This window comes from Sphaeramia orbicularis, chromosome 21 (genome assembly GCF_902148855.1).
Source record: "Sphaeramia orbicularis chromosome 21, fSphaOr1.1, whole genome shotgun sequence".
NCBI classification, from domain to species: domain Eukaryota; kingdom Metazoa; phylum Chordata; class Actinopteri; order Kurtiformes; family Apogonidae; genus Sphaeramia; species Sphaeramia orbicularis.
Window position 1 is genome coordinate 22,010,074 of NC_043977.1, and position 27,556 is coordinate 22,037,629.

The 27,556-nt window shown below is 37.6% G+C and overlaps 1 protein-coding gene across 3 annotated transcripts; it reads right to left on the reverse strand.

The window, feature by feature from the left end:
- Positions 1-1,114: 1,114 nt before the first annotated feature.
- On the reverse strand, positions 1,115-26,006 carry csrnp3 (cysteine-serine-rich nuclear protein 3). 3 transcript variants are annotated; one of them, XM_030125323.1, is made up of 6 exons: positions 25,747-26,006; positions 24,693-24,733; positions 10,114-10,288; positions 6,182-6,441; positions 5,714-6,010; positions 1,115-3,764 (listed from the first exon to the last, which is right to left on the reverse strand). In XM_030125323.1, the coding sequence occupies exons 3-6, from the start codon at positions 10,280-10,282 to the stop codon at positions 2,640-2,642; spliced, it is 1,851 nt and encodes a 616-aa protein (XP_029981183.1). In that variant the 5' UTR covers positions 10,283-10,288; positions 24,693-24,733; positions 25,747-26,006; the 3' UTR covers positions 1,115-2,639. The 3 variants fall into 3 exon arrangements, with proteins under 3 accessions (XP_029981183.1, XP_029981185.1, XP_029981184.1); XM_030125325.1 differs by having other exon boundaries at positions 10,120-10,288; positions 25,747-26,005; XM_030125324.1 differs by lacking the exons at positions 24,693-24,733; positions 25,747-26,006 and adding an exon at positions 13,131-13,539.
- Between the last annotated feature and the right edge of the window lie 1,550 nt (positions 26,007-27,556).

A 27,556-nucleotide genomic window follows, 5' to 3' on the forward strand; every position in this document is an offset into this window, starting at 1 on the left:
AAAACATGGATTCAGCATTCAGGAAATACACTACAAACAAAAAGTTAAGGATATTTTTAATTTTTGGGCTATTTTTGTCAGTTGCGATTCTTGCACAGCACTTTTTACTTTTTTGTGTGTGAACTGAATTGAAAAACATTTTTTTAACGACCAGACATAGTTTTATTTACAAATGGCAAAAACGACAAAAAAAGACAAAACAAAAGAAATATCCTTAACTTTTTCTTTGTAGTATATGTAAATATGTTAATCATTTAACACACCCGTTTGGCTCTTTAACATTTTGTTTTGTGATCCACAGGAGAGCAATAGTTTTAGTTTAGTGTTTAGTTTCTCCTTGTGGTCTGCAGAGGGCGCTTTGTACTAACTAGTACAATCCAATGCATGAAGCACATGCTCTTCATGTAGCACTAACAGTCTCAGTGCAGGGATGTGATGCATGTATAAATATAAGACCAGCATAAGGTACTGAGATCAAAAGAGCAATTTTAATTAAATTTATTTCAAAATCATGGTAAAAATGAAACATCTGAAATGAAGTAGACTATCTACACTTGAGAACCAAACACACTGAAAATTTTGTACCATTGTGCAAAACGTATGCATTTCACAGAATATGAAATAGAATTAAATAAATCAGGCACATGAAGCTTTACAACTCACAACCAGCATGAAACAAAAGACAATTTTAAGATAGTGAAGCAATTTACTCAATACAGACTTTTAGTAAACCACAATAAATACACATTTTAATATATTATTCATAATAAATACTGGAAAATAAATCAAATACAGGATTCTTGGATGCAGTGTCGTTGAATCTAGCCTTGTCATACTGTATGCTTTGGCACAATTGTCTGTACTGTTGGACATGTTGATGCCACCGATTGCCTGAAAGCAGTCTGTCCACTTAACTGTACCACAGAAGTGGCATGACAGATCCCAGATACCCAACAGACACACACAACCACCAAACCTCCAGTACTGACCCTTCTGAATGATAGATAGGTATATTTTTGCAAGCTTGGAAAAAGGACAGATGTCTGTATTCATGCAGGAGCACAGCTCAAGGTAAAGGTAGAAAATGTCTTCCTTCAGAAGTACTCGTGATAGTTGCCCAATTGTCGAGTGATATAGTCTGTTTTTTTTTTTTTTTTTACCAAGATGTGGAAAAGGTTATTTACAGATTTTTGGTTAACTGTTTTTATATCTGTCATTCATGGCTCATAGGACCAGTCAAGTCGTTTAGTTATTAATTATTACTAATATGAATCATGTTTAACAATAAGCTTTGATTGTCAACCTTGAACATTTGTTTACCCATATACAATTACTAAACTGTGGCTTATTCATTTATTTATTTATTTTTTTACGAAACTAATGGTGCTTTACGTACAATGTAAGCGCAAATGTAAAGTACCATGAAGGTCAATCAAAAGCAGTCTCAGTCCACGGATTCTTATCTAAAAGAGAAAGACTATTAGATAACCCTCTGACTATTGCACTTCAGTTGAACAAATCAACATCATTATTGGATCCACATAAATAAACATCTTCCTTATTAGACAGAATAACCACATTCAAAAGCAGAAATCCCATAAGCAGTTAGTGTAAAAACACTGACACGTTATTTTGGGTCAGTATGTTAATATTTTTTTAAAATTTTTTTATTATAATTTTTTTACTAATGGAGATGACTACTGTTGCAAGTTCATCTCAAATGAATCCTATGAAGCTGATTTAATGTCTATGATGAATCAGAGGGTTTCTCATACTATTGGAGATATGTCAAAGTGCTACTTCATTAATATCCCTGTATCAAATTAACGTTTCAAATATTTTTTTTTTTTTAGCTGCACCCACTAATCACATTATCCTAAGAGTGAATAGCAGGAACAAATGTAGTGCCATATTTTTCCACCGTCCAAATATTTCTCAGTTAAAACCAACTGGACCCTTAAGTGCAAAAGACTGAATTATTTTATGTCTTGATGCTATTGATGCTGTAATCCAAACATACAAATAAGATTTCAAGCTGTTTCATGCTTTCCCAAAACATAGAAAAGCATATAATAGTGACAAAAAGAAAGAGAAAAATGTACATAATGTATACAACACATTTTCATATAAAACAATGGCAATTTTTTTCCTAAATGTCACTGAGATTCCCAAAACAGCATGCTTATTGTTATCAAAACATTTACAATATATAAGTATGCACATAATTCAGAAACAATAAATAAACTGACAATAAACTTTTTTTTGCACATTTGACACATACAGTAGACATAGAAAAGTTCCATCTACAGTACAATATCTGCTTAAAACTAGAACTTTACATCTGAAATTACAAGATACATTGCACAGCATGACATTATTTATGTTTTGATCTTTCTTGGAGTTTATCACACTGTGGTGAAGAAACCTCAAGACTGCAAATTCCTCAAAACATTTCCATCATGAACCTATGGCTTTATAGTTACAGATGAAAATGTACTATATGGTGCTGTAAATTGCTTTAAGTTTAAGGTCAGATAATGCAAAAGGCCATGAATATATCCCCTTGAAATACCACTTGGTCAGAGTTCCTCTCAAGTAAAGACACGATAATGAAAGAACACTTAAAAAGGCGAGGTCTACTAAATGGCTGTGACCTCGGGGCAATGGTCCGGTAATGGGAGGTTCTTGGTATTGTTCGCTAGTAAGGTTAGGTCAGAATGCCCATTAACGTCGGACTCTTGCTGTGGCTGTTCTGATGTCATACATGAGCTCTGACTGCTGTACGAACCCTGGTTGTTATTGTTCAGGTAGTTTTGGAACTGTGTCTGATTCTTGTTCTCCGGCTGCTCCACAAAGGCTGTTTTGGACATCACCTTCTTCTCCTGATCAGGTGTGTAGCAGGGCAAATGGGTAGTAGGGTTCCCATTGGTCAGAGGGAAGTGCTGATTGGCCGAGTACTGTTCCTCAGTCTGGTTTGGGTAGTCTGTGTACTGCTCGGCAGTCATGTTGAAGGGTCCCTGGGTCACGCTGCCGTTTGACGTGCTGACTGGATCTGGAAATGCTAAGGCTTCCCCGTAAGGTTCACTGGGTTGGCTGTTTTGGCCATTGGATATGGCACTGGAGCTCCCCAGCTGATAGTACTCAGCTGAAGAAGAGTTCATTAAATAGGTATTTCCATTCATATGGTTATCATGTGCCACAGAGGCGTCACTGTAACACAACACGGATGATAAGGGAACAACTGCAGTGTGGGACACAGATGGAGTCGCCATGTCCTCCTCAAAGTTCTCTGACTTTTCCTCATCCTCGTCGTCTTCCTCTTCATCCTCCGAGTCGCTGTTTGCCAAGCTCTGAGTGCTGGAGTCAGACAGTCCGCTGCAAACGCTGCTACTATCCTCATCATCCTCCTCGTCCTCTTCATTTTCTTCCTCCTCCTCATCATCCTCTTCATCCTCGTCCTCGTCTTCTTCATCTAGTGGCTCCTCCATCTCCTCAGTCTGCAGGTGCATGCTGGCAGTCTGTGGAACAGCGTCTGACAGAGAATACTCCAACCTGTGCTGGGACTGAACCAGAGGGTCATTATTTTCGCTGTGGTACCCGTTGGTGGGGGAAGCTTGCTGCTGCTCACGACTCTTCTCCAGTTCAAGCTTCATTATAGTGTGCAAGAAATGGGTCCGAACACGGATGGGATTAAATTCCACTCTTCCGGTTGAATTGCTGCAGCCCTCTTTTGTGCAGCCACATGGAAATGACATACGATCCACCTAAACAAAACAAAACTCTTTACTGCTTCATCACTTTAAACAGGATTATGCAATGTGTTATTAGCAGAATTTAATGAAAGAGCCTTTAACCCACAGGTGTCAAACATGCAGCCCGGGGGCCAAATCTGGCCCGCCAAAGGGTCCAATCTGGCCCGCGGGATGAATTTGTGAAATGCAAAAATTACATTAAAATATTAACAATCCTTTTAGTTCAGGCTTCACATTCAGAACAATTCAATCTCAAGTGGGCAGGATTCAGTATAATACTATCATAATAACATAGAAATAATGACAACTCCAAATGTTTGTTTGTAAATGTAAATATTTTTTATGTATTTACACTAAAACAAAGTATAATTTTGTAAAAAATGCGAATAACCTGAAATGTCGTGAGAAGTAAGTACAATTTTAACAATATTCTGCATGTTGCTCAATGTTTTGGGTGTTTGTAGATCCACTGTGATCTGTAAGTTATAATGTACGTGTAAATGATAAACTGAGGCAGAATATTGTTAAAATTACACTTATTTTTTCAGTTTGTTCATGTTATTCACATCTTTTGAAAGGATAGTTTGTAGATCTAAACCTTTTCATAATGTAAATGAACTTTTTTTCGCTCTAAAAAATTGAGAAAAGTTTGGAGTTGACATTATTTATATATTATTATGTTATTATTTTACTGGTTCGGCCCACTGCATATGAAATTTAGCTGAAACTGGCCCCTGAATTTAAATGAGTTTGACACCCCAGCTTTAACCCATAAAGACCCAATGCTACTTTTGTGGCAGTTTCCAAATGATTTTTTCTCTCTATTTAACATTTCTTAAGTGATTTATCACCATTTATTATAATATTATCCTCTGTATTTAGTTTTTTCCAGTGAAAATCAGGTATTTTCCTATATTTAATTCACTGATCATGAAAATGTTTATAAAAGCTCAAATTAAAGTTGAGGGTTATTATATCAAAAACACAGAAAACTGAGGATAAAGTAACTTTCAGTAAATGTATCATTAACTGCACCAAAAACAAGTGTATTCATCTACTGTCACTGATCAAACTCAATGGGTTTTACTGGCAAATCAATGTTGTAGAAGATGACGGTGTTTCCATGTTCACTACGTCCAAATGGGTCATATCTGATGACCATGAAAAGATGAAAAATGGCATTTTACACAAATTATTAACATGTATTAATAGGTTTAGTGGATCAACAGGTATTAAACATTTTAGATCAGTAGATGATTTTGGTCGCTGATGGATGTTTGGGTCTTTATGGATTAAGATAGTCTCACAATCCTTTATAAGATTACAATATATTCATCTGTTTCAGTATTTGTTAAAAACTGATGAATCACAGGGTCTCTCAAACTATTGGAGATCTGTCAGAGTGCTACTTCATTAATATCCCTGTGTCAAATTAATGCTTCAAATAGTAAATCTTTTTTTGTAGTGGCATCCACTAATAATATTATGCTGTTATTCTAACAGCTGGAACAAATGAAGCACCACATTGTTCTATCATCTAAGTATTTATTTGTTAAAACCAACTGTACCCCCCTAAAGGCAAAAGACTTAATTATTCAATGTCTGAAAATTACTTGATTAAACAGTAATTCAGTGACTGGTTAGATAATAAAATAATGAACTAAAATAAAAAAAGTCAATTTTCAAAAGTAGCATGAGCAGAGCAGCACAAGCTAAAATGAAATAGAATTGCAGGTAAAATCAGCTTTATTTTAATTTTCTCCTGGCTCATGGTCTACAAGAATAAATGATTTGTTATGAAAAACACAGTCTTACATTTTTTGTTTCTATAAATAAAGGGTTTCCTCATAAAACTCCAAAAACTAAACCGAAATCAAAGGTGAAACTAAAAGATGAAAATTCAAACCTATAATAATTCAGCTTCAGTTTCCTAAGTAAAAAGTGCCTGCTATGGGATTTACCTGGCACTTGATTCCTGCTATGCTGCAGGCGCAGGTCTCTGGGTCGCAGAACACTCTACAATCACAGCCGCAGTCCTCTCTGGACATCCGGATGGCCCGCAGTTCATGTTTCTCTTCCACGTCAATTTTCTTTACCCCAGAGGATCGGAGCAGTGCCCGGCGCTTTTTAGTTGTTAGAGGCTGCAGGAAGAAGTACTCGTCTACCTCTGTGTTGTCCAGATCAATGTCATCATCAGAAATGTCCTCCGCCGTGAGCGTGTTGGCCTCTTCAGACTCCACTGTGCCATTCTTAGTCAGCTAAAAACATGAAAGAATCACAACCAAGCTGTTTTTATACGAAAGGGAGAAAATAGCTGAGGCAGACGACTATGCTGAGATTACAGATACTACAGCCCAATAAGTACCGCTTTACAAATTCTTTGAGCATCTATGACAAATACGCTTCTATTGGCATTACTGAACGTTTACCTTAAGTTTGATTGAGTTGAGTTTTTCCTCTTTTAGGTGGTCTCTCAGCATGTCTCTGTGGAGTCTCTCTTGCTCCAGGGCGAATTCTCCCAGGGAGTACTGCCTGACCCAGCTGTGCCTGTTGGACATGCCCAGTGTGCTGCCGCCCTGGCTCGGCACACTGGTGAAGCCCTGCCGCCGACCAAAGTAGTACACGGTCACATTCTCAAAATGTACCCTCCTGGTCCGCAGGCGCTTCTCCCTCTTCAATATTGAGTCAGCTGCAAATAAAATGCAGGAGTTGGAATGTTGGAAAAAAAAAAAAAAAAGGATAGACTGGTTGTCCTTCTCATCTCTTTTTGACAGTTCATTCATTTTACGTTGCAAGAAATATTTGACAAAAAAACATTTAATTTCCACCACTGCATTGTTTTAGATCACAGGTGTCAAACATGTGGCCCAGGGGTCAAATCCGGCCCTTGGGATGAATTTGTGAAATACAAAAGTTACACTCAAGATATTAACAGTCAGTCGTTTTACTTTAGGGGCCATATAAAGCCCTACTTTAGTCTCAAGTGGGTCAGATCAGTAAAATACTACCATAAAAACCTACAAATAATGACAATTCCGAATTTTTCCTCTGTTTCAGCTTAAAAAAGTGAAATTAAATGAAAATGTGTAAATTTACAAACTAGCCTTTCACAAAAAATATGAAAAACTAGAAATGTGTTAAGAGAAGTAAGTGCAATTTTACTAATTTTCTGCCAGTTACTAAAATGTTTTGTAAATTTGCAGATCCATTGTGATCTGTAAGTTGTAATGCACATTTACAAATGATAAGCAGAGGCAAAACATAGTTAAAATTGCACTTATTTTTCTTAATAAATTTCAGTTTTTTCATGGTTGTTCATGTTATTCACATTTTTAAAAGGACAGTTTACAGATAGAAATGTTTCCATATGTAATCTTACTTTTTTCACTATAAAACACATTGAAATGTTTGGAGTTGGCATTATTTTTATATTATTATGTTATTAATTCACTGGTTCGGCCCACTTCAGATCATATTGGGGTCAATGTGGCCCCTGAACTAAAATGAGTTTGACGCCCCTGTTTTTGATAAATATAAATTTCTTAATTTTTAATAATTTTGTGAATTTTAAAAATGCTTGCCTGATAATTAAAGTCTTGCATGGATTTTCCCCTCCTCCCTTGACAGATTTTATCAAATCCCGGTCTGTCAGTGGGATGGTCCCCAGGGCCACAGCTCCAGGAGACTGTGAGGTGCCATGTAGGTGCACTACTTTTGGACAAACTACACTTTCTGTCACTGCACTGAATATTGGAACAGTTTACAGCTTAAAATAAAGAGACTCACAATCATATGCCTCCTTCAAATCACAATTTCAACATTGGATGAAGGAAAACCAAGCCTGTGACCATCAGTAGATTGTCCACACTGTGTTGTTTTGTGTGTTTTTATGTTTTGCCTTTTGTCGATTGTCTTTCTTTGTCACCTGCCTAGGAACTACAGATGGAAATTAGTACTGCTGCTACAATCTGGCATATTTACAGCTGCAGTTGTTGTAGATGTTCATTAATATGCACTGTTCCTAATAAACAAATAAATAAATAAGAACTGAAGCCCTGCACATTATTATGTCAATTAACACCAAGCACGGTTTATTCGTCAAATCCTTTATATGTTCAGATTCTCTCATGTTAAAGTAAAGCAGTCTTGTAATCATTTAAAGCCTGTTAAGATAAGTGACATGTTACGGAAAAATGTGGGAGTATTGTCCGTAAATGCCTGAAATATTAGGATTTTTTTTTTTCTTGCCAGCTTTGCAGAGGACTTCTACATATCTTGGACTTAGCACAGCTTTGTAGGGAAGGATTTCATCACATCTCTGTGCTTCAGCTTGGCATGCAAGTCCTCTGTGTGTCTTTTTAAGGAGAGCTCTACAGGAGGGAGGGGCAGAGAGGAGGGCAACGGTGGAGCATAAATAATCCCCTGCATGGCCCAGAGATGAAGAGTGCTGGTTCACAGAGGCAGTGTTCCCAGCGCTCAAACCATATCAGACAGACAGGACAAATAGAAACCATCTGCTTCCAACAGCTCTCCACCCCACGAAAAAAGGACAATGCTTTTTATTACAGACATGGAGCTGTCACAGTGAGGGAACTGCACAGAGCCTGAATTTATTGGGTATAAAAGAAATGCAAAACCAGCTATCAGCTTGTTGTAGGCATAAAAAAAGAGCAGATCTTATATTTAACATAATGAGCTTTTTAATGAAGCCATATAAAGGCCATATGAAAAACAGTACTTCATAAAGAGTTTCACTAGCTATAATCTGAAGCGCTGTTTTATCCTTTAAATACTCTCTCAGATTCTCAAAATAACAAACACAATAAAGATGCTTTTCTTCCTCTCACTGATATAAAACCACACGCAATTTAACTGTTTCATCTTCCTGCCAAGTACTCAGCCGTTGTAGTTGCATGTCACTTCACAGGAGCGAGTCTTCATAGTGCACAATCCCCTTGTCGCTGTTAGCTGACCTTCTAGAGCCCCCAGCTACCAGCAGCTGCAGCTGACACAGAGGCCAAGAGCAGCCTCTAGGGACACAGCACCCTACTTATGTCTCTAAGCCTTGGCTCTACAGGGAAGGGGACCCGGCATGTCATTCACACTGACAAAAAATAGTGCATCATCAACACAAATTTACATCTGACTGACACAAAAAAAAAATGAAGCAAATTTGGAATCATTTACCTCTATGATTTTTGTTTTGCACAGGAAATTTGCCTGAATAAAATTTATTCAATTGGAAGAAAATTTTACTCTAATCAGATAACATTTAAAAGTTACTCTTTGGGTAGAGCTCTCCAAACTCAATTTAGAGCCAAATTTACTCAATAAAGAGCAAAATTTATTCTTTTTGAGAAAAATTTTTTTGACTCCAGAAAAAATGCTCAGTAATTTTTCCTGTGTGCGAAGTAGCTGAGGTGAATTCATTTTGCTAAACCGTGATATTTTTAATGTTTTTTTGTTTACTTTCAAAATCCCCTAAAGGATGATTAAACTTCCACTTTATGATCTGTGTCACTCATGGCCTGGTCCTTTTCTATGACAGTAACAGTCACATTAGCGCCCTTGTCGTCCTATAAAGATGAACCGGTCAGTGTTTGTTTCAACCTGCAACAGCAACATGTCTTTTGTGACTGACATAGAGCAGTACTTAGATTCTAACAGGACAAATGTTAAGCTACACAAAATCTATGATGCAACATTATTTTTCTATACAAACACTGCCTGGCTTTACATATCTGTAGTCTTTACTCAGTTTAATCACCTATTACCTTTAAAAAAAAAAAAAAAATCCCTTAGCAAACCATTTGGGGACCTCCTATACAAATATAATCTGTGAGCAAAGTATTATTTGACCAAATATATTATTTCTAACCGAATAACTAATTTATATAATTTCTTGCAGACGGACCCCCTTTAGAGTGTATGCTGTGACATTTACAGCAGGGTTACATGGTACAGACGTACATGTGCACTATCAGCAGCATCACTCACTTACAGCTTGACTGCATCAGCTTGTTTATTCGGTTATGTCTGTACACTAATGCTGTTCCTGATGAGGAAGGTTGCCTGTGCATCCTTCCTCTTTATAAAAGCACCAGACTCTTCCCGTCACTCCCTTCTTTATATGTCTCTTTTCAATAGAGATGCTGATTTGCTTTTGTTGATGTGCGTCCTTCATAATACAGGATGCCAGTCAGGACATCTTCAAAACCAGACTTGAAATGAGTATTATTTCCATCTTGATTAAAAATCATTGCAGATATGTTTTTGTTGAGATGAAATGAGGATATTAATCGTGTTGTCAATAGTAGATGTTAGACACAGTGAAGACAATGAATGCGTGGGTATAAAAGACACTCACGGGTGAATGGGCCTGAGGCAGAGGGGTTGACACTGTCACTGCTATCCCCACTCTCACTGCAGGAGACCTCATCATCAGACTCCCGCAAGGAAGAGCACGGGGAGGAGGAGGCTTCCACCTCCTCAAATTTCCTCTTCAGTATTCCACTCATGGCCCTCTGCATCTGCACCTGAAACCAAAAGACAGCAGAGGGGCCACACATTATTTAATATCCAGTTTAGGGCCTTCATAATCCTCAACACACTCAATTAGCCATGAGACCCAGACTACCCCTCCCTTTGCTCACACACAGACTCTCCTGCCGCTCTCCCGGCTCCCAGGCGTTCCCTGGACAATTGATCACCTTGGCACAAAGGAGCTGAGATGGGAGGAAGAAGCTGCTAATTACATACTACGTCTGCTTCACAGGAAGTTCATTCCACTGTCTTTGATTGAGCAGCTGGAGAAAAAAAGAGACTGGACCAGCTTGTCTTACAGTGGTAGAGGTCAGGGTCAGTGTGTCTTCAAAATATTATTACATATAGATAGGATAGTTCATGAATTATTAGTGGGTTTAATCATTGCTGCTTCTAGACAGAATCAAAATGAAAACATCCAACACACACTACTGGATAAATTATTCCTATTACTAGTGTAGCTGTATATACTCTTGCTTGTCTTTTGTTTGTTTTTACACAGGTACACACGATATACATCTTTATCCAGTGAAGTGTGGTAACAAAACATCTGCACAAGAGTAAGTGATTTATGAAAACATCACACATCACACAGACGTTACCGCTGGCAGTGTAATTAGTGACGTCTGTCTCATACAGAGCATATCTGTAATGAGAACAACATCTATACTGACAAGCTGTAATTTTCCCAAAAATCTGACACACATGCAGTCAATCATTAAATATAATACAGCCACAAAAACTGACAATATTACTTCAACAAACATGTCAGTAAATTTCTACTTTGCACAATAATGGTATCATTAATAGGCAGATGTTCATTTTGAAAAAAAGGAAAATGCTGTTCTTGGATCTCTGCACAGGTGCAGCTAAATATTTGTGGTTATTGTACTTCATGCAGAGGCTATTGTGATAGAAGTGTTACAGACCACTTCAATGTCAATTGAGAGGGGCCATTAACTCCATCTGACTGATGATGCAATTAGACAAACAAACAAGGACAAGCTCATCAGTCAACTACACTAAAACTAATCACCATTACACTGGAACTGGCTCTAATAACTGCTCTTGCTGTCTGTCAAATAAAATATTACTTTAATCACTATTCTTTCCTGTTAAATCATATCCTGCCTACTGTAATTTAGTCGACCTAATTTAATGTTAATCAGACAACTTTGAAATGAAAGTAATAATATTTTCTTGAGCAGCCTTGTGTTCTTTGCTTTACCAGCAGGAGCGTGAATGTCATGTCTCATTTTAAAATAAACTCAGTAACACAAATGTTCTGCTTTAGCAAAGCAAAGATTGATATGACTGGCAGCTTTTCCCTTCACTGCTTTCTCTCTTGGAAGCTGGAATCAGAATAGACAGCATGCATCTTCACCCAGTCCCACTCTGTATATCTGCCAGAGCAGCTTGTGGGGGAGTTCCATTCACAGACAGCCACAGCGTTTCATCTGGGCCCTGCTATCGAGTCATTACAGATGCAAATGCTGCCTGAGAGACATGCTGCCTGAGAGAAAGAGGTACAACCCAGAGAGGACTAGCACTGCCAGCAAGAGGGTCATTGTTCCCAGGAGGCTGTGCTTGTTCAGTGCAGTGACATGGCACCGCCAGCATTTGGAGAACCTCCAGAGTCAACAACTCTACCTACAACTGAGGAATGTGAGGCATCCTACATCTGGGAGAAAGCACAGGAAAAAAGGCAGACAGTCAGAATAGCCTTCTTTTAGATATTTCTCTTTCAAACACAAATGCTGTTAATTTAGAAGCAAAAATCTCCAAGAGGCTGGAATCTGAGCTACAGCGAAATGTATTTTACAAAGGCAAATAACTGTACTGGCTGACGAGAAACAGATGGTTGATTTACTCTGTGAAAGGTTATGACTAGAAATAATGACACAGCCTGGAGAAGGACGAGATTATCCAGAAATACATGAAATGGATCCAAACTCTGAGATTTAAAATGTTGATCAACACAGCCAGTAATCACATAGACAGGTAGAAGAGGAAATTTCCATGAGAAGTGACCTGTGTAATTTTCATCTATTTCCTAGCAAGGGTCCTAATTACATGCCATTGTAGGAAACCTATTCATAGGCTTGGCCCTCAGCTGATGCTGCACTATGCTTTGATACCAAAAGTGGTTTCCATGGAGATTATAATGTACGCTCACAACTAGTGCTTCCCCATATCACAGTGTTTCCAGTGTGACATGCTGTGTATGAGGGTTCTTTTAATGAAGTAGCAATGTTAGAGTAAATTAAGTCAATGAGTACAAATGATATTTATCAAATCAGTACATTTCTAATTGCCAGTTACAACCTGTGAGAGCAACTTTAGGTCTTGACACTGATAGGAACAGCCTCATAGGCCAAAGAGCTGTACGTAATATAGGGCAAACCCATTTCAAAACAGAAATGTAAGGTTTTTGTTCCTTTTTTTCCTGCCTTGCCACTAATCAAGGGTGGACAACATGCACTATAGTACAAGCGAAAAATCCCTGAGAATAATGCAGCAAAAGCCAGCTTGGAAAGCCCCTCCCTGTGTTTGCTTCTCTGAGCACACACATCATCTGTGGAAAGCAACTCCTGTCCTTAATCAACAGCGCTCACAGCAATGTAGCATGCTCGCATACTGAATGTAATTATTTTCCCCTAGTCATTCACAAGGTTCCCACTATCACGATAAACTGATGTGACAACACAAGGCTCAAAACATTCATTCCAAGTGATGCCAACAAGCCTATGGCATCTGGAGCAAGTCATGACACATCAGTCCTACAATGACCACATTACACTGGTGTGTCTGCAGGCCCTCACAGGAACAACTGACCTGTATCCACTGGCAGACTGTGACTCCTTTCACCTCTCCTCACAGCAGCACAGCCAGACAATCATAAATGTGGCTATTCAGAAGAAGGTGAGACATGATGAATGAAGAGGTTCCCATTTTGTTTCAGTCTGCTGAGTTGCAGCGACCCCAGAGGTCCATGGTCAGAGAAAAAAGGGTGCAGGAGTGTGAGAGAGACTTGTAATTTTCCAGCTCTGGCTGCACTGTCGCTTCCATATGCTTTATTGTTGCAAGACGACAGTCTTTCTCACTTTAACTCCCTCTCTGTCACTGGGTTCCTCTCTCTCTCTCTCTCTCTCTCTCTCCCTCTCTCTCCCTCTCTCTCTCTCTTTCGCTCTCTCTCTGTGGCCACACAAAGGCTCATTAGCTGCAGCCAGCAGAAAGGCAGAAGCCTGACTGGAGCAGAGTGGAGCAGAGCAGAGGCAGCCTGTGAGATCACATGGGTGGGATGTCTGAGAGAGAGAGAGAGAGAGTCAGGCGTGCCTCTGCTCCTGCTGTCTGCAGATATTTTTACCAACATGAGCTGGGGAGGGGAGAGGAATAGGGATGGGGAGGGAGGCGGAGGTATGAAGGGGGGGGGTCAGAAACACTGAATGTTGGAGCAATGTATAGGACTGATATATGGGAGAAGCAGGGCAGTGGGGAAGGAGGGGGTGTAACAGAGGGGAGGATTCAGAGGGGAATAGTAAAAGGGAGGGGGGTGAAGAAGAGGTGGAGTGAGAGGGAGAATGGGGCAAAGGACAGAAAAAAAGAACATCTGATGCCAAGAAAAAACCATAATGACTATCAAGAGTTAGAGCACAACATTCAAAGGCACAAGCAACAAAATCATCAGAATGAGATGATACAATACTGAACACTGTTTCCATAAAATATGGGGAAATAACAATTATGCAGCTGCAAACCTGCACACAAACTGTGCACAATAAACCCGAAGATGAATTACACTCCTGTTCCTCATATACAGGAAATAGCATTTGTCAGTATTGTAGTGAACATGGTCCTACCGCTTCCTATGCCAGGAAGTTCTGCTGAAGAGTCCGTGGGACATAAGCCTGTGCAGTCAGAGCCATGATATCAGTCCACTGGGTCGTATGTCAACATAAAGGTCCTGCACTTCCTCGTACAGGAAAGCTTTAAGCCTAGAGGGAGCTCAGTATTACAGTCATTACAAACAAATGACAGTTACTGAGCACAAACACAGGATACAATGCAGTGGGAGGGAAAATGATGCTGGAAAATGCTGCAAAATCTAGGACTAATAGACCAATGCATAGAGGAAGAATGTCAGTGGGCTACCTTGCTTGTTCATTACCAACACTAAACTGTCAAATAAATAAGCACTTTTAGATTATTAAGGGATCTTGAAAAGGACGTGATATAATAGATGGAGTTTCTTGTGACGCTCATATTTATTTACAATTTTATGTATGTAAAAGATTTGTATCATTTGTATTTGTTCCTCTGATGTAACCACAACTGTCATTTGACCCCACCTCTGCTTCCTCACCAGTGTCCTGACTGAACCTCGCCTTGACAGCATCGCACTCCTCCATCTCATCGTCTCTCCCTCACACTGCTCCTACGCCTCCTTTCAGTACACTACAGTATATACAGTAACATCACCCTGCCACACTCCACCACACATAAGCAGTCATAAATTCTGTCAGTTCTGCATGAAACGAACCATGCAGTTTTAGTCCAGATAGATAGAACCGTCTTGCCCAAGGACACTTCGGCGTGGATGCCGGGATCGATTCACCAACCCGGGTGTTTGTGGACGATCACCTCAGGCAGAGCTGCCCCACAGAGTAGCAGAGGTAGTAGTGGTAAAAATACTACATTATTAAAAAGTTTATATTCTTAGTCCATCATACAAGCGCAGATAATAACTGCATGAAGAGGACGTAATACCTGTAATTACATAGGACACCTTTTCAGCCAAAAACACAAAAAATAACCAGACTAAAAATATCTATATCTAAACATGTATGTATGTTGAAAGCAGGTGTGCACAAAGTGTTTGCTATACTCGTGGCTATTATATATCTAAATGAACTGCATTTATAATTCTTTTAAACAGCTACTTCAATAGATACAGATTTATTTTTCATACATACATTCATTTTTTATTAAATTAATCATCTAATCACGGCCTCCCACGTTAAATAATATATATTTTTATCCCAGCAGGCTCAATAAATTGGACGAAACGACGTTAACCAGTTAGTGAACTGTTCAGCACTAGCATTACAATAATCAGGAAATAATTATGTTAAAGGTTAAATGAGAAAATAATAATCATAAACCTCATCAAACTTGGAGTGTTTATATGTCTTATTATAATGATTACTATAATGTTACAATCAGGTTGAGAGCTCTTTTGTTAGCACTTTTCATAGAACCTTTGAGGACCTAATCTGCATTACTTTAATGATGCATCCATAAGCAGCACACACTACATACATGCTACTCTATTACGTATTTAAAATGCAAAAAAATAAATAAACTGGAGAGAAGACATTTGTTACACCATTGCACCAGTGGTGGTGACCTATATTTGCTCTTACGTGCAAGAGGCTTTTTTATTTCAATCTAGGAAACTGAAGACAGCAAGTATAAACAAAATGGTTTCAAATTAATCTCACTTCATTTGTGCAGCTGCACTGTAATTGAGGTCAGATGCAAAAGACCTTCAAACTCCCATTGTAACAAATAGCAAATTTTGAGATATATGTCCCTCAAAACAAAACCCTTTTGTTAAAATAAGCAAGAAAATACCAGTTCACCGGTTATTAACCTTACTGCCAAAACTGATTCTACGAAAGTGAATCAGAAAACAGGATAAAAAAAAAAACAAACCATAAAATAAGTGCAGGTTAATTAAAGCTGTTTTCTGTATCATAGAGGATGCTCATAATAGAGGTTGTTTATAATCGCACTGGCTTTACAAATGTTTCCTGTCACCGCTATTTTCATGGTCCTTTGGAGGAACTGCAGCCACACTAAGACCCTTTGCAAATGTGTGTGTTAATATGTAAAAGTCATCATTAATAATCACTGATCTCACAAAACATCTGACTCTGAACGGCCCGGCTTTATGGCCTGTCACCCACTGTTCAGTCAGCCGGCTTGAACTAAAGATGAATCATTACCCCCACTGTTTTTCCGTTCATTCATTACAGGCTTTATCCATTTCATTACCCAGTTTGCCTCAGTACCTCACAGGACAGGTGGCAGAGTCTTCAACCAATATGTTAGAAGTCCAAAGCTGTGACGAATACAGAAAGCAGAGCATACAGACCATAAAGTCGGCTACTGACTGGATTTGTACTACTATCGTCAAAAAACCCACTCGGACAGATTTGCAATGCCAAGTGACACACTAAGTGCACGCTAAATGTCTAGCAGTAAACAGCAACAGAGCCAAAGTAAACAGGTTTGCAATAAAGTCAAGCACCCACATATTTATATAAAGAGTTGGCCAAAAAGACCACTGAATATTCGACAGACGTTAATCAGGTGGTGCTTGTGTGATTATAAATAAATGTTTTGCAAGCATATTAGTTGTGCAAACATGATTAGCCTATGTAACAGCTCTACCTCCAAGACAGCTTTGAAATACCCCCACTGCCCCAATTACACAGTGCATCTTAAATAATAAAAATAACAACGTTAGCATCTAGAGTGATCAAAGTTAGAGTCAAAATAAAGCCCCACACCTACCCTAATTAACATAAACTACTGTGTTCGTTAGGTTTAAATATTGTCAGGGAACATACATCATTATTTCATGTTTGTAATATTATACATTGTAGAGAGGGATTATATTATATGTAAACATTGTGAGATTGAATTCAACCTAAAAGGAAATAAGAAGAAATGTCATGATGATATATTGCAATAAATAACACCCCAATAAACACTTTTATTTGGGTTAATTTTCTTAATATTGCCATCTAAAACACTTAGAAAATGCTTCAGAGTTTGTTTTTACTTAACTTTGAAAATTATTATTATCATAACAACTGTTTTAAATGGCCTATCTCTAGATTTCTCAAATATTTGTCATATACTGCCCATAAATCATCATGTTACCGTCTGGTTTCTTAATGTTCCTCTAATGTTAAAAGAAATATTGATTTAACATTTCCCATGATAATTATTGACAACAACTGACGTGGATGTATTCATCATGATAATATTTCAGACAGGAATGATTCATTTTTCAGCCTCTAAGAGTGATGTATCCCATAATGAGCATTTTTGTCCAGCATAGTGTATGTTATATTAACGCGATAAGTAAATTCAACATTTAATAAAATATACTAGATATTAAGATGAATTAAACATATTTAAATCACTTATTGTTTACGTCTTAAACCATTTTAGTGGAAAAACTATCTAACTTTATAACAGTGAGTAGACTTTAAGATTAAAGGCATGAGACAATTGATTTATTTCATTCCTTTTTCATTCATTCATTTTGAACTTCAACAAGATTTAATGTTATGCAATGATATTTTGGCTGTTAAAACATTACTGCTGTAAAAGACGTTTTTATGCATTACCTTCCTTTATTATGGGCTATTTATACTATTTATTTATATCTTCTAAACAATAACAGACATTATTAAGGAAAGTGGAAAAATGATTTACTATGTCTCTAATCTAAATGATTGTTAGTGAATCTGAATACTTGATTTTTTTTTTTCAAATCTTTAATTAAGACTCTACTTTTCTTATTAAATTACTACATTAAATATTTAGGCTGCATTGAGTAAATTTGATTATCCTTTGTAGAATATATTTTAATGAATATTTCATAAGTTTGAATATACTCAGTTTGTTTGATACAATTTTTAGTAGGTACATTTTCTCTGTGTGGAAAATCAGACTGCTATTTGAATGACTGCCAAAGATGTGTGTGTAGGAGGTTGGGGTTGGTTAACGATTGACATATATTATAGAAAATTTGCTTCCTTGTTATATATCATGCCTGCCAATTGCTAGTGCTGTTCAATATGGCTGGTCACATCACAGAATACTTTCCACAGTAATGAAGCACACACTTATAAGCCCAGATGGCTTGGCAGATCGTTTTATTAATTCTGTCTTTCTTAATATGATATTTTTTTATTATTTTATTGCAGTACACCCTGAGTGACTGGGGATGTATTCATGCGGAACCAGCTGATGGGATCACAGAGCCAAGACAAACCCTGTAAAACCACAACAGATTCTGGGCAATGCAGGCAGACTGAGGCTGTGTTCGAACTCATCCATCACCGGTGTCACACACGCCATAAACGGCAACCTTGAAAGAGAGGGAGAAAGCAAGGCAGAGCGCACGAGATAAACAGATAGACCGACAGAGGGAGAGGCTAGGTCTCAGCTGGACTCCCCTGAGGAGAGGCTGTGGCCTGGATGATTATACAGCTACAGATGATGTCAGTGGAGGATCCCTGCCACTGCAAACACACTGTTCACCGTTTTGTAGAGCATCCAAAGGCAGATTCTTAACATACAAATGAAACAAAACAGACAAAGGAGGATATCTGCCTTGACCTGTATTAGGGATGTGCCATAATATATTATCTGACAACAGAATAATGTATATTATTTCATATTATGTTCAAAAAATCATATATACACATATATATATATATATATATATATAGATAGATAGATAGATAGATAGATAGATATAGATATAGATATAGATATAGATATATAGATATATATAATCATTTTCAAACCAGATGCAAGCAGTAAAATTAACAACACAAACACAAACATGCCTAGAGGACGATGACACAGAACAGGATGATTCTGAACATAAGGTACCTGTATGGAAGATCCCAATAAAAGAAACAAAATGTCCTGAAGTCCTCTATGATTATTCAAAACCACCTTTTAACTGAATTAGCAGGACATTTACTATATCTTCATATACACTATCCAGGCATTTTATTGCAAGCAGGGCTACAAAATAAAGACAGGTGCCATAATATAATTTTATCATATGATAAATATTACTGCAGTAAATGTTTTTATTGTGTCTTTATGGTTAAATTTTCTAAAACTGTTGTCTAAAATGCCACATTCTAATGATAATAATTATTTTAAAACACAGCTAACCATCTGGTACGAAGTCAATCAGAATCAGAAGTCCTACAGTCTGTATCTGTGATGTATTGCTATATATTTTTGTCCATATTGTGTATATTATTACTGTGCTATAAAATTGCACATACTGTGACAGAAGATTCTGGTTACATCTGCTCCCATGATGCTCATAAATTAGACAATAGACAGTGATTTGCATCCATTTGTAACAGGAAAGGCCATGGTGACTACACAATGGGACTACACATCAAAAAAATTATATTAATCATTCAAATTAATATAGGATATAGGAGCAGAAGAAAACCCATAGGTCACTTTGTTACATTAAAAAAAAGGCCCTGTGACAATTATGGTACATTTTCCACCAGCATGTATGATCCAAAACCCTAAATACAGTCTGTCAGGTATAGACCTGTAAGAAAACCACCTGGCAATTTGTTAACTGACAGTGACAGTAAAATTTCTCCGCCAGTTCTAGTAAAATGACAAATTATGCCAATAAACAACAGTAATTGTCACATCCAGTCATCCACATTCTCAGTCAGCTTTGAAAGAATTACACATGCACAAGGAAAAACATGCCACAATTAAGCACAAAGGAATCCATTTAAGGAAATGTAGCGACATCTACAGATTTATGCAAATGAGACTTCACATGCGCTCTGTACATTTGTTAACTTGCACTTGCCTGGGGCTGCAGACAGATCTGCTCTACACACATGAAAAGGGGAGGTGGGGGGCAGGAGAGGGAGGTGGTGGTGGTGGTGGTGGTGGTGGTGTGGGCTATGGGGGGGGGGATTTGCAGCCCACTGCTCAGCACTCAGCACACGGAGGAGCTGCAGCCTGGTGATGCCTGCTGCAGCCTCCCTCCTGCAGCTACAGACCAGGCTGGTGCTGGGAATCATTGATCTGCTCTTCCTCTTCATAGAACAATAGAGGAAGCACGACTCCTTATTAAGCACATGGGTCCAGAGCAAAGGGTAACTATAATCTGAGAAACAGGCTGCTTACAGCTTCACTACTACACACCTACTCTACTGTAATGTTATTGTAGCATCATACTGTGGCATTAGAAGTTGAAAATGACTACCTCTGTAATGATGGCGGTCAGTGTATTTCTGTGGTAAATAACCTGAATTATCTAATCTTCAGGGGGAATTTCTTGAGCTTGTGAACTCATTTGACTTTTAACATCATGTACAGTAAAATAACATTCATAGCACCAAATTGCAGTCGATTAAAATTAGCCGCGTTTTTAATGAAATAAGGTTGCACGCTTAAATTGCAGTGTAATCCTTGAGAGGGCATTTAACCAACATCTTAACAGTCTATGTTGATACAAGTACTGATCAAAATAAAGCGTAGCAGACACGTACAAACACACAGTCTCCACATTCAGACTAATGTTTTGATTTGCTGTAATTCAAGTCACACAGTGTGGAGGCATAATCAGGTACTCTCACCCTCATGTCAATCACAATGCTCAACTAAATTATTCATGGCTCTATATTTTATTTATGACTATATTTTCCCATGCCACCTGAAAGTTCGCAAAAGCCGGTTTGCTGGCAGAAACAGAGCTGCCAAAGCATTTCATAGAGACAGGGCTGCTTTCATCTCTCACACAGGCTGGGAAAGCTGAGGGATGTGGGGTTCATATTCTGCAGACAAGCCTTATCATTTATATATAGCCAGTATCATGTTGAGATCTTGAATAATTTTTTATATGCAAAACATTCGCACAGTTATCTGAGAAAATTCGTAAAGTAGGCCAGCTTTTCATGTGACTACAGTTTATAGTGAATTAGGGTTATCCAGAAACAAAGTCTCACTAATAAAAATGAATGGGAAGTGTTACCAAACCCATTGTATTAGGTGTTACAAACCTAATATAAAGAGAGTTATATTGATTGAGAGATTAGATTGCACTCAAGTATTTGTAAAGCGATTATTTATGTTGGCTGTTAAATGTTAAATCTATGATGCAAATAATCAAGAGTGTGTATAAAATGAATGAAAAATAATCCCTCAGACAATTTAATCAACACAAAGAATGTGTGAAATACAATAGTGTAGGTGACATTATGTTCATTTTCACCTCCATTGTGGATATAGCCGTGCTTGGATAATGAATATTATTGTGTCAGTTTGTGAATTGTAGCTCATTTTCATGTTACTGTTTGTAAAAAATATTGTACATAATCGCATTGAGAGAAGCAGGTATTATTAAAAACTGACATATAACAGTATTAAACTGTTATTGAATGAAAATGTCATAAATTATTTAAGAGTGATAGTAGTTACAATGTTGATTTCATCTATATATCATAACTACCCCTTTTCTTCTATCAGTGCTTTTTACATATATATTCTTATTAAACTCTCACTTCAGGAAAACAGTTTAAGTTCTTAGTGACTGAACTACTGAAGATATATTTTATCTGTTGCACAAAACTGCACACATAATATAATATATCTGAGGGGAGGGGGCTTTTTTATGGGTTTTTTATCATCTCATGCATGCAATAACGGTTACTTATTCAACATTTACTTTACCTTGTTTTCTTTGCCCAGGATGTACAACTGGTTTATCTAATGGGCTAAACTGAAATGATCATAACATACGCCATCCCAGTTATTTTTATTTTTTATTCTAAATTAGTTAATGATAGTAGGAATCAGTCATATATATTTTAATCATGCTGAGATCATGAATAGTCTTTTATGTGAAAACATTTGTGGAGATAATGGAGACTGTGGAGAAAATGTATAAAATAAAACAGCATTTCTACAGTTTATAGTGAATTAATGTTATCCAGGAACAAAGTCACACAAAAACTTAGTATGAAATGCTATGAAATACTTTATATTAGTTGCCAACACTTGAAAAGAAAGTGTATTTTTGACTAAGATATTAAATCTTATCAAATGTTTTGGGGGTTTTTTATGTCCTTGTAAGCTGCAAATGAAAAGTCCAGGTAAAATCTGATCAAGAGCGTACATGTATGAAATACGATATTCTACCAGACAATTCCATCAAGACAAGATGTGTGAAATAAACTGAGCAATATTATCTTCATTTTCACCTCCAGTGTGGATATATTTGCCTCGGGAAAATGAATGTTTCTACATCACTGTGTGAAAAGAGACATTTAACGGTTTAAAATACAATCATATGAATGAAAACCAAACTGGAATCATTAACTATGATAACTATGATGATGGTGTCAAACCCCTTTTTGTACATATATTAAAGTTTATGAGAGATTAAATCAGGCTTTCAATTAAATTGCGCTGGAAACACAGGGAAAGGTTTGATGAATGCAATGACAGGTGCAGATGTATTCTACCTATTTGCACTAATAACACCATACACACTAAATAAATAATAGGAAGAAGCTTAACGACTTAAGCCGGCAACATGGGTTTATCTTTGCAAGTGACTTCACTAATTTGCTATTGTAGTCAATTGTTTAAATATTAACATAAATAATCATAACACATCATCATGTTTATTTTTATGACATGAAATTAATATTAGTGTGGATGGATCTCATGTATTTTTGCATATCTTCACTTTCTGAAGGAATCACACAACACTTTTAAATATGCTTTGTGTGGTGACATGCAATGCACCAGCAAACAAAATTCATTAAGGTAGGAAAGTGTCTTTTTTCTTCAACATTTAATTAGCTGGCAACAGACAAAAGATTCCAAAAAGGTGTCATGGCAACATCTCAAGAGAGCGCAATCCTGACCGTGAAAGCCCAGAGCTCAGCCAGGAAGCAGCCAAAGAAACAAAAAGAGTCACATCAAAAGCTACTAAACTGGAACCATGAACCCTGCTGAGACACACAAAGCTGCTCTGTAATCTAAAAGGTTGATATTAGCTCACTCTACACTCCTACTGTATACTCCATTGATGCTGCTCCTTTAATTCGGTGCTTGTGAAGAAAAACATCAATTAAAATATGCACAGTGGCAATTAACAGCAGACATATGAAATATAATAAAACCAACGCTGCCTCACATAGGTACTCGTTTTATGTTGGGGAGTAAAATGTGTAAAGCAAACAAATCACTTCCAATGCTTCTTTAGATTTATCAGACACATGTCATGCAGGTGATATCAAGCAAGCTGTCAAACCACCCTTAACACTTAGCACAATGTCATTTACCACTCAAACAGATTGGGTTTTTTTTTGTCTTACATAATGTGAAGAAAAATCTAACACATCAACTCTCAACCTGACCCTTAACCTGAGTCTGTAAATCTGCACAGACCTCCAGGTCAAGCCCAAAGCCATGAATTCATGTTGTTGCCACATGAAAAGGAAATAAAATTGATTTCACACATGTGAACCTTTGTGTGGAGACAACTCACCCACACCACTCCTGTGGGGACTCTGCTTAGTGCCGTTAAGCCATAACACCTTTCCTGTGAATCTTTAATGGACCGCATTCACTGTTATTGAGCTTTAGCCATCTGTGCTACAGTATGTAATACCAGCATGGCTGAATCACTTATTCAAATAAGCCAGCTTAATGATGCAGCTTTTCACAAGTAAATACATCTATTTAATGTTTCAATGTCCTTTAACTCTATGCCACATGTACTAATTAAATTCTGCTCCTCTGAGGACTGGGTGCTGATAGATTGAGGAAGCAGATGGATTGAGGAGAAAAAAAAAATACAGTCATATGAAGAAAGGCCCCAATCTCTGAACACACAGACACACACACACACACACACACACACACACACACCACCCACCCCCATCACCTTTCAGATCTCGATCACAAAGATGGAAATGGTTGTGTGATTGTGTGTGCATGGTTACATGTCTGCTCATGGACTCTTATTTTCTTGATTTTTTTCTGACAAAAGAAGCCAGAGGATGAACAATAAAAGAGGCAAAGCTGGATAGTGACGATATTGCATTATGAATTTAAATGAATGGAAAACATCTATCTGTTAATTATATTCATCTAAAATGCAAACAATGCATAATAATACCAAAAAACTTACCATTTACTACTTTGTTTACATATATGCAGAGCAGAGGCATGTGACTCCGTATTTCTAAAGCTCTAATTATTGATTTACAAAGAAATAAATATGAATCAAATAATACAACATATTCTCGAAAGATGCCTTCTTTTCATCATTGTGATATCAGAGGCATCTCTCTACTACAATCCAGTGAGAATATCGCAGCTGTCTGTATTGACTAAACAGCATTGTCTGCTTCAATATCACATCATATCTTGTTATCAGAGGGTCTTTTGTGGCAACGTGGCAACAGTTGTGCGAGCTTTGAACATCATCTATCTCGCAGGCATGAATTCAATATGTTAATGTGTGGAGAGGAGACTGGCAGTATGATGTCTCAGACAGCAAGAGGAACAGCTTACCTTTAGCAAAATATATTAAACCGCAGCAACCCGCTTTTGTTCTGTGGAAAAAAGAGAGGATAAATATGTTTTATTAATGCACAAATGGCAACTGCAAGTACAATTATTTTTCTGGGGTCAAAAAGATCACACAAAGGGTTGGAAAAATGGTGTTTAATGTTATTTGTTGAACCATGTGCTGTAAGTTGCTAATAAAACATGCACTGTTACTGCATATAAGGTTGTAATATTGTAACGCCTGTTTGTTTTTATTTTATTTTATTTTATTATTTTATTTTTACACAGCAGCAGTGCAGAGGTTTAGTCAAGGAAACTTTGCCATTTAAACTGGGATGTATGGATGATTGGCAGAGCTTTATCTAAATCTCTTTGTGAGCCACTCTTTCCTTTTATAGCTGAGGGGGTGGGGGGTGGTATTCCCAGGGAGACAGGAGGGGAACAGACTCTGTGCCTCCTCTGCCTGTTCTGCAGGAAGCTCTGTAGGGACTCAAACTCTGCTCCCCCAGTGGTCCGTATGGGAGGCTCTCTGCCATTTGGCCATATACCAGTCAGCTGGCTCCTGGAACCAGTATGACATACTGTACATGTGTGCCCTCAATAACAACACACAAAGGCATAGCAGCTCTCACATGCACATGATCCCCCAGAGAGCTCTCTTGTCTTTTGTAGACAAACATTAAAAAAAAAAAAAGTGGACAATGGTTGAAAAAAAAAAAAAAAAAAACCTTCATTGTAAAATAAAACACGTGGGCATTGATTCAAGTGGAACAAAGAAAACTGGGTCTGGCTGCTGTAATGTAAATAATTCTGTTATGACTGAATAATGATAATGATCATATAGTTGGAGCAGACTTTCAGGAGTGTGAGTGGCAGTAAAGGTGTAGATGCTCAGCAGAGTTTGACAAATGGACCGTTCAGGGATGGGTCCCCACATGCACAGGTGATAAAATGTTTGGCACACGTTGCGTAAAGATGCGAAGAGCGAAGATGATTTATGATGTAATCAATATACATGTGTTAAAATACAGGCCCATGAGCTTTAATTCATACTCACCATTCATTTCGTTACAATCATCAGTATCCTGCCAGTCAATGACGCCCCTCTCTCTCAGTGGACTGGACAAATTTTCCCCCTTAAACCATTTCACGCTTGTGTTTTGCGCAAAGCATCCAGCGCCGTGGGATCTTCAATGCCGGTGCGTGAATCCGGAATAGTACTGGGTAAACCGGTACAATTGTCGCATATATGAGTGGTAGAGGTAGCACTCCTTCCGGCTGCTCAGGGAACAATGGTGCAGCATCGGACTGACAGCTCCATGGACAACGTGACTCACTCTGTCCAATCATGGGTTTATAAAGCAGGAATCAGCCGCAGAGCGCTGCCGCCTGCCCACAGTGGGCTTTCCACGCACAGACCGCTGTATCATCATGCTCCAAGAAGGTGGGCTTTGATTTAAAACCACTATTTTACCAATCCACACTTTACAATAAATAGAGATCCATGTTATGATCTGACTGTGAGTGGATTCCCAGTCATTCAGGTGTAAAATCCCCAGGTCTGCACTAACACACACATTTTCTTTGTCTTTTACTCTTATTTATACAAATGAACTTTACTGATCCCCTGGAGGAGAGTCACTTTTTTCCATCAGTTCAGGATTAACAAAGATAACCAAACAAAAAATAGACTGAAGAAATAATCTGCCATCACTCTATGAGTCATCAAGTGATGATGTTATCAAATGTGTGATTTATTTTTTTTTTTTTTTGTTTGTCTCCACTGGTTTGGATTAATATTAGATTCTTTGCCACATCATCCTTCATAACTCACTGTATCACCGTGGTGTCTGTTATAGTTTTAACATATCACACAGAAATGAAACTGATGAAGTTAAGAGGCTTATAAAAACAAACATCTGCTTTGGCAAACATCTGCACGCTTATTAAACAAATCAAATTGAATCAGTCCATGTTGGCTTATGTTAGGTAGATCCACCAAGCGTTAAAGGCCCATGATAGGTTAGAGTAAAATATAACTCTCATGTTCCTTTTGTAGTGGAATTAAACTAGAAGTAATCCACATTTTGGTTTAGCAGTGTGGCTGGTTGTATTCATCAGTGAATTACGCCATCTTGTGGCCGTAGTGACATACTACAGATGTTTAGATTTAGACAGAAAACAGTGTCATTTTCATTTCCAGTCAGGAGATAGTCTAAATTTGCAAAGAGAAAAGACTATTGTTTGTATCTGTGTGGAAATATGTTGTATGTATTGCAGTATTTCTCCGTGTATAAATAAAAAAAAGTACATTTCAGCTCAAAAACCTCACACATGGTAGGTCTTTATTATATTTACCATATGCATTGAGTATTTGCACTAAAATCATGGTCGCTCCACCAGAAAAAAACTCAAAACAGTTAATAAAACACAAATACAAACCCTGGGGTTATGCCTAAGGGTCAAAGGACTGATATATGTCTTAGGTTGCCCATTAAGTTGGAATATATCATTTTTAGCTCCTCTCGTGAAATGATTGTAACAATGTGATTTATTCTTTTCTTTTATTTAAACTTCTCTTTATTTATTTATTTATTTATTTTAAATACAGGTACATTTCAAACAAGGTACAATGAGATCCATATGTATATACTATAAGTTCCCAAAGGGGTGAATAAATAAATACGCACATAACATATGTACCAAACCAAACAAAACCAGACAAAACAACAGTAACAACAAGAGAAGAGACAAAATAAAACAAAACAAAACACACACGGAGGATGTCATATGCTCTTTGTTTTTTTATTTTTTCAAATGTGATTTATTCTTGATCGATAAAGTGTAACTAGGACTCAGTATGTAAT

Excerpts from the sequence above, each read along its gene's own strand:
- csrnp3 (XM_030125323.1), bottom strand. The coding sequence starts at position 10,282 with ATGCAGAGGGCCATGAGTGGAATACTGAAGAGGAAATTTGAGGAGGTG. Across the intron at positions 6,442-10,113 it reads AGGCCCATTCACCCGTGAGT|CTGACTCAATATTGAAGAGG; the intron begins GTCTTTTATACC and ends TTTTATTTGCAG. Across the intron at positions 6,011-6,181 it reads TCAACTCAATCAAACTTAAG|CTGACTAAGAATGGCACAGT; the intron begins GTAAACGTTCAG and ends TCATGTTTTTAG.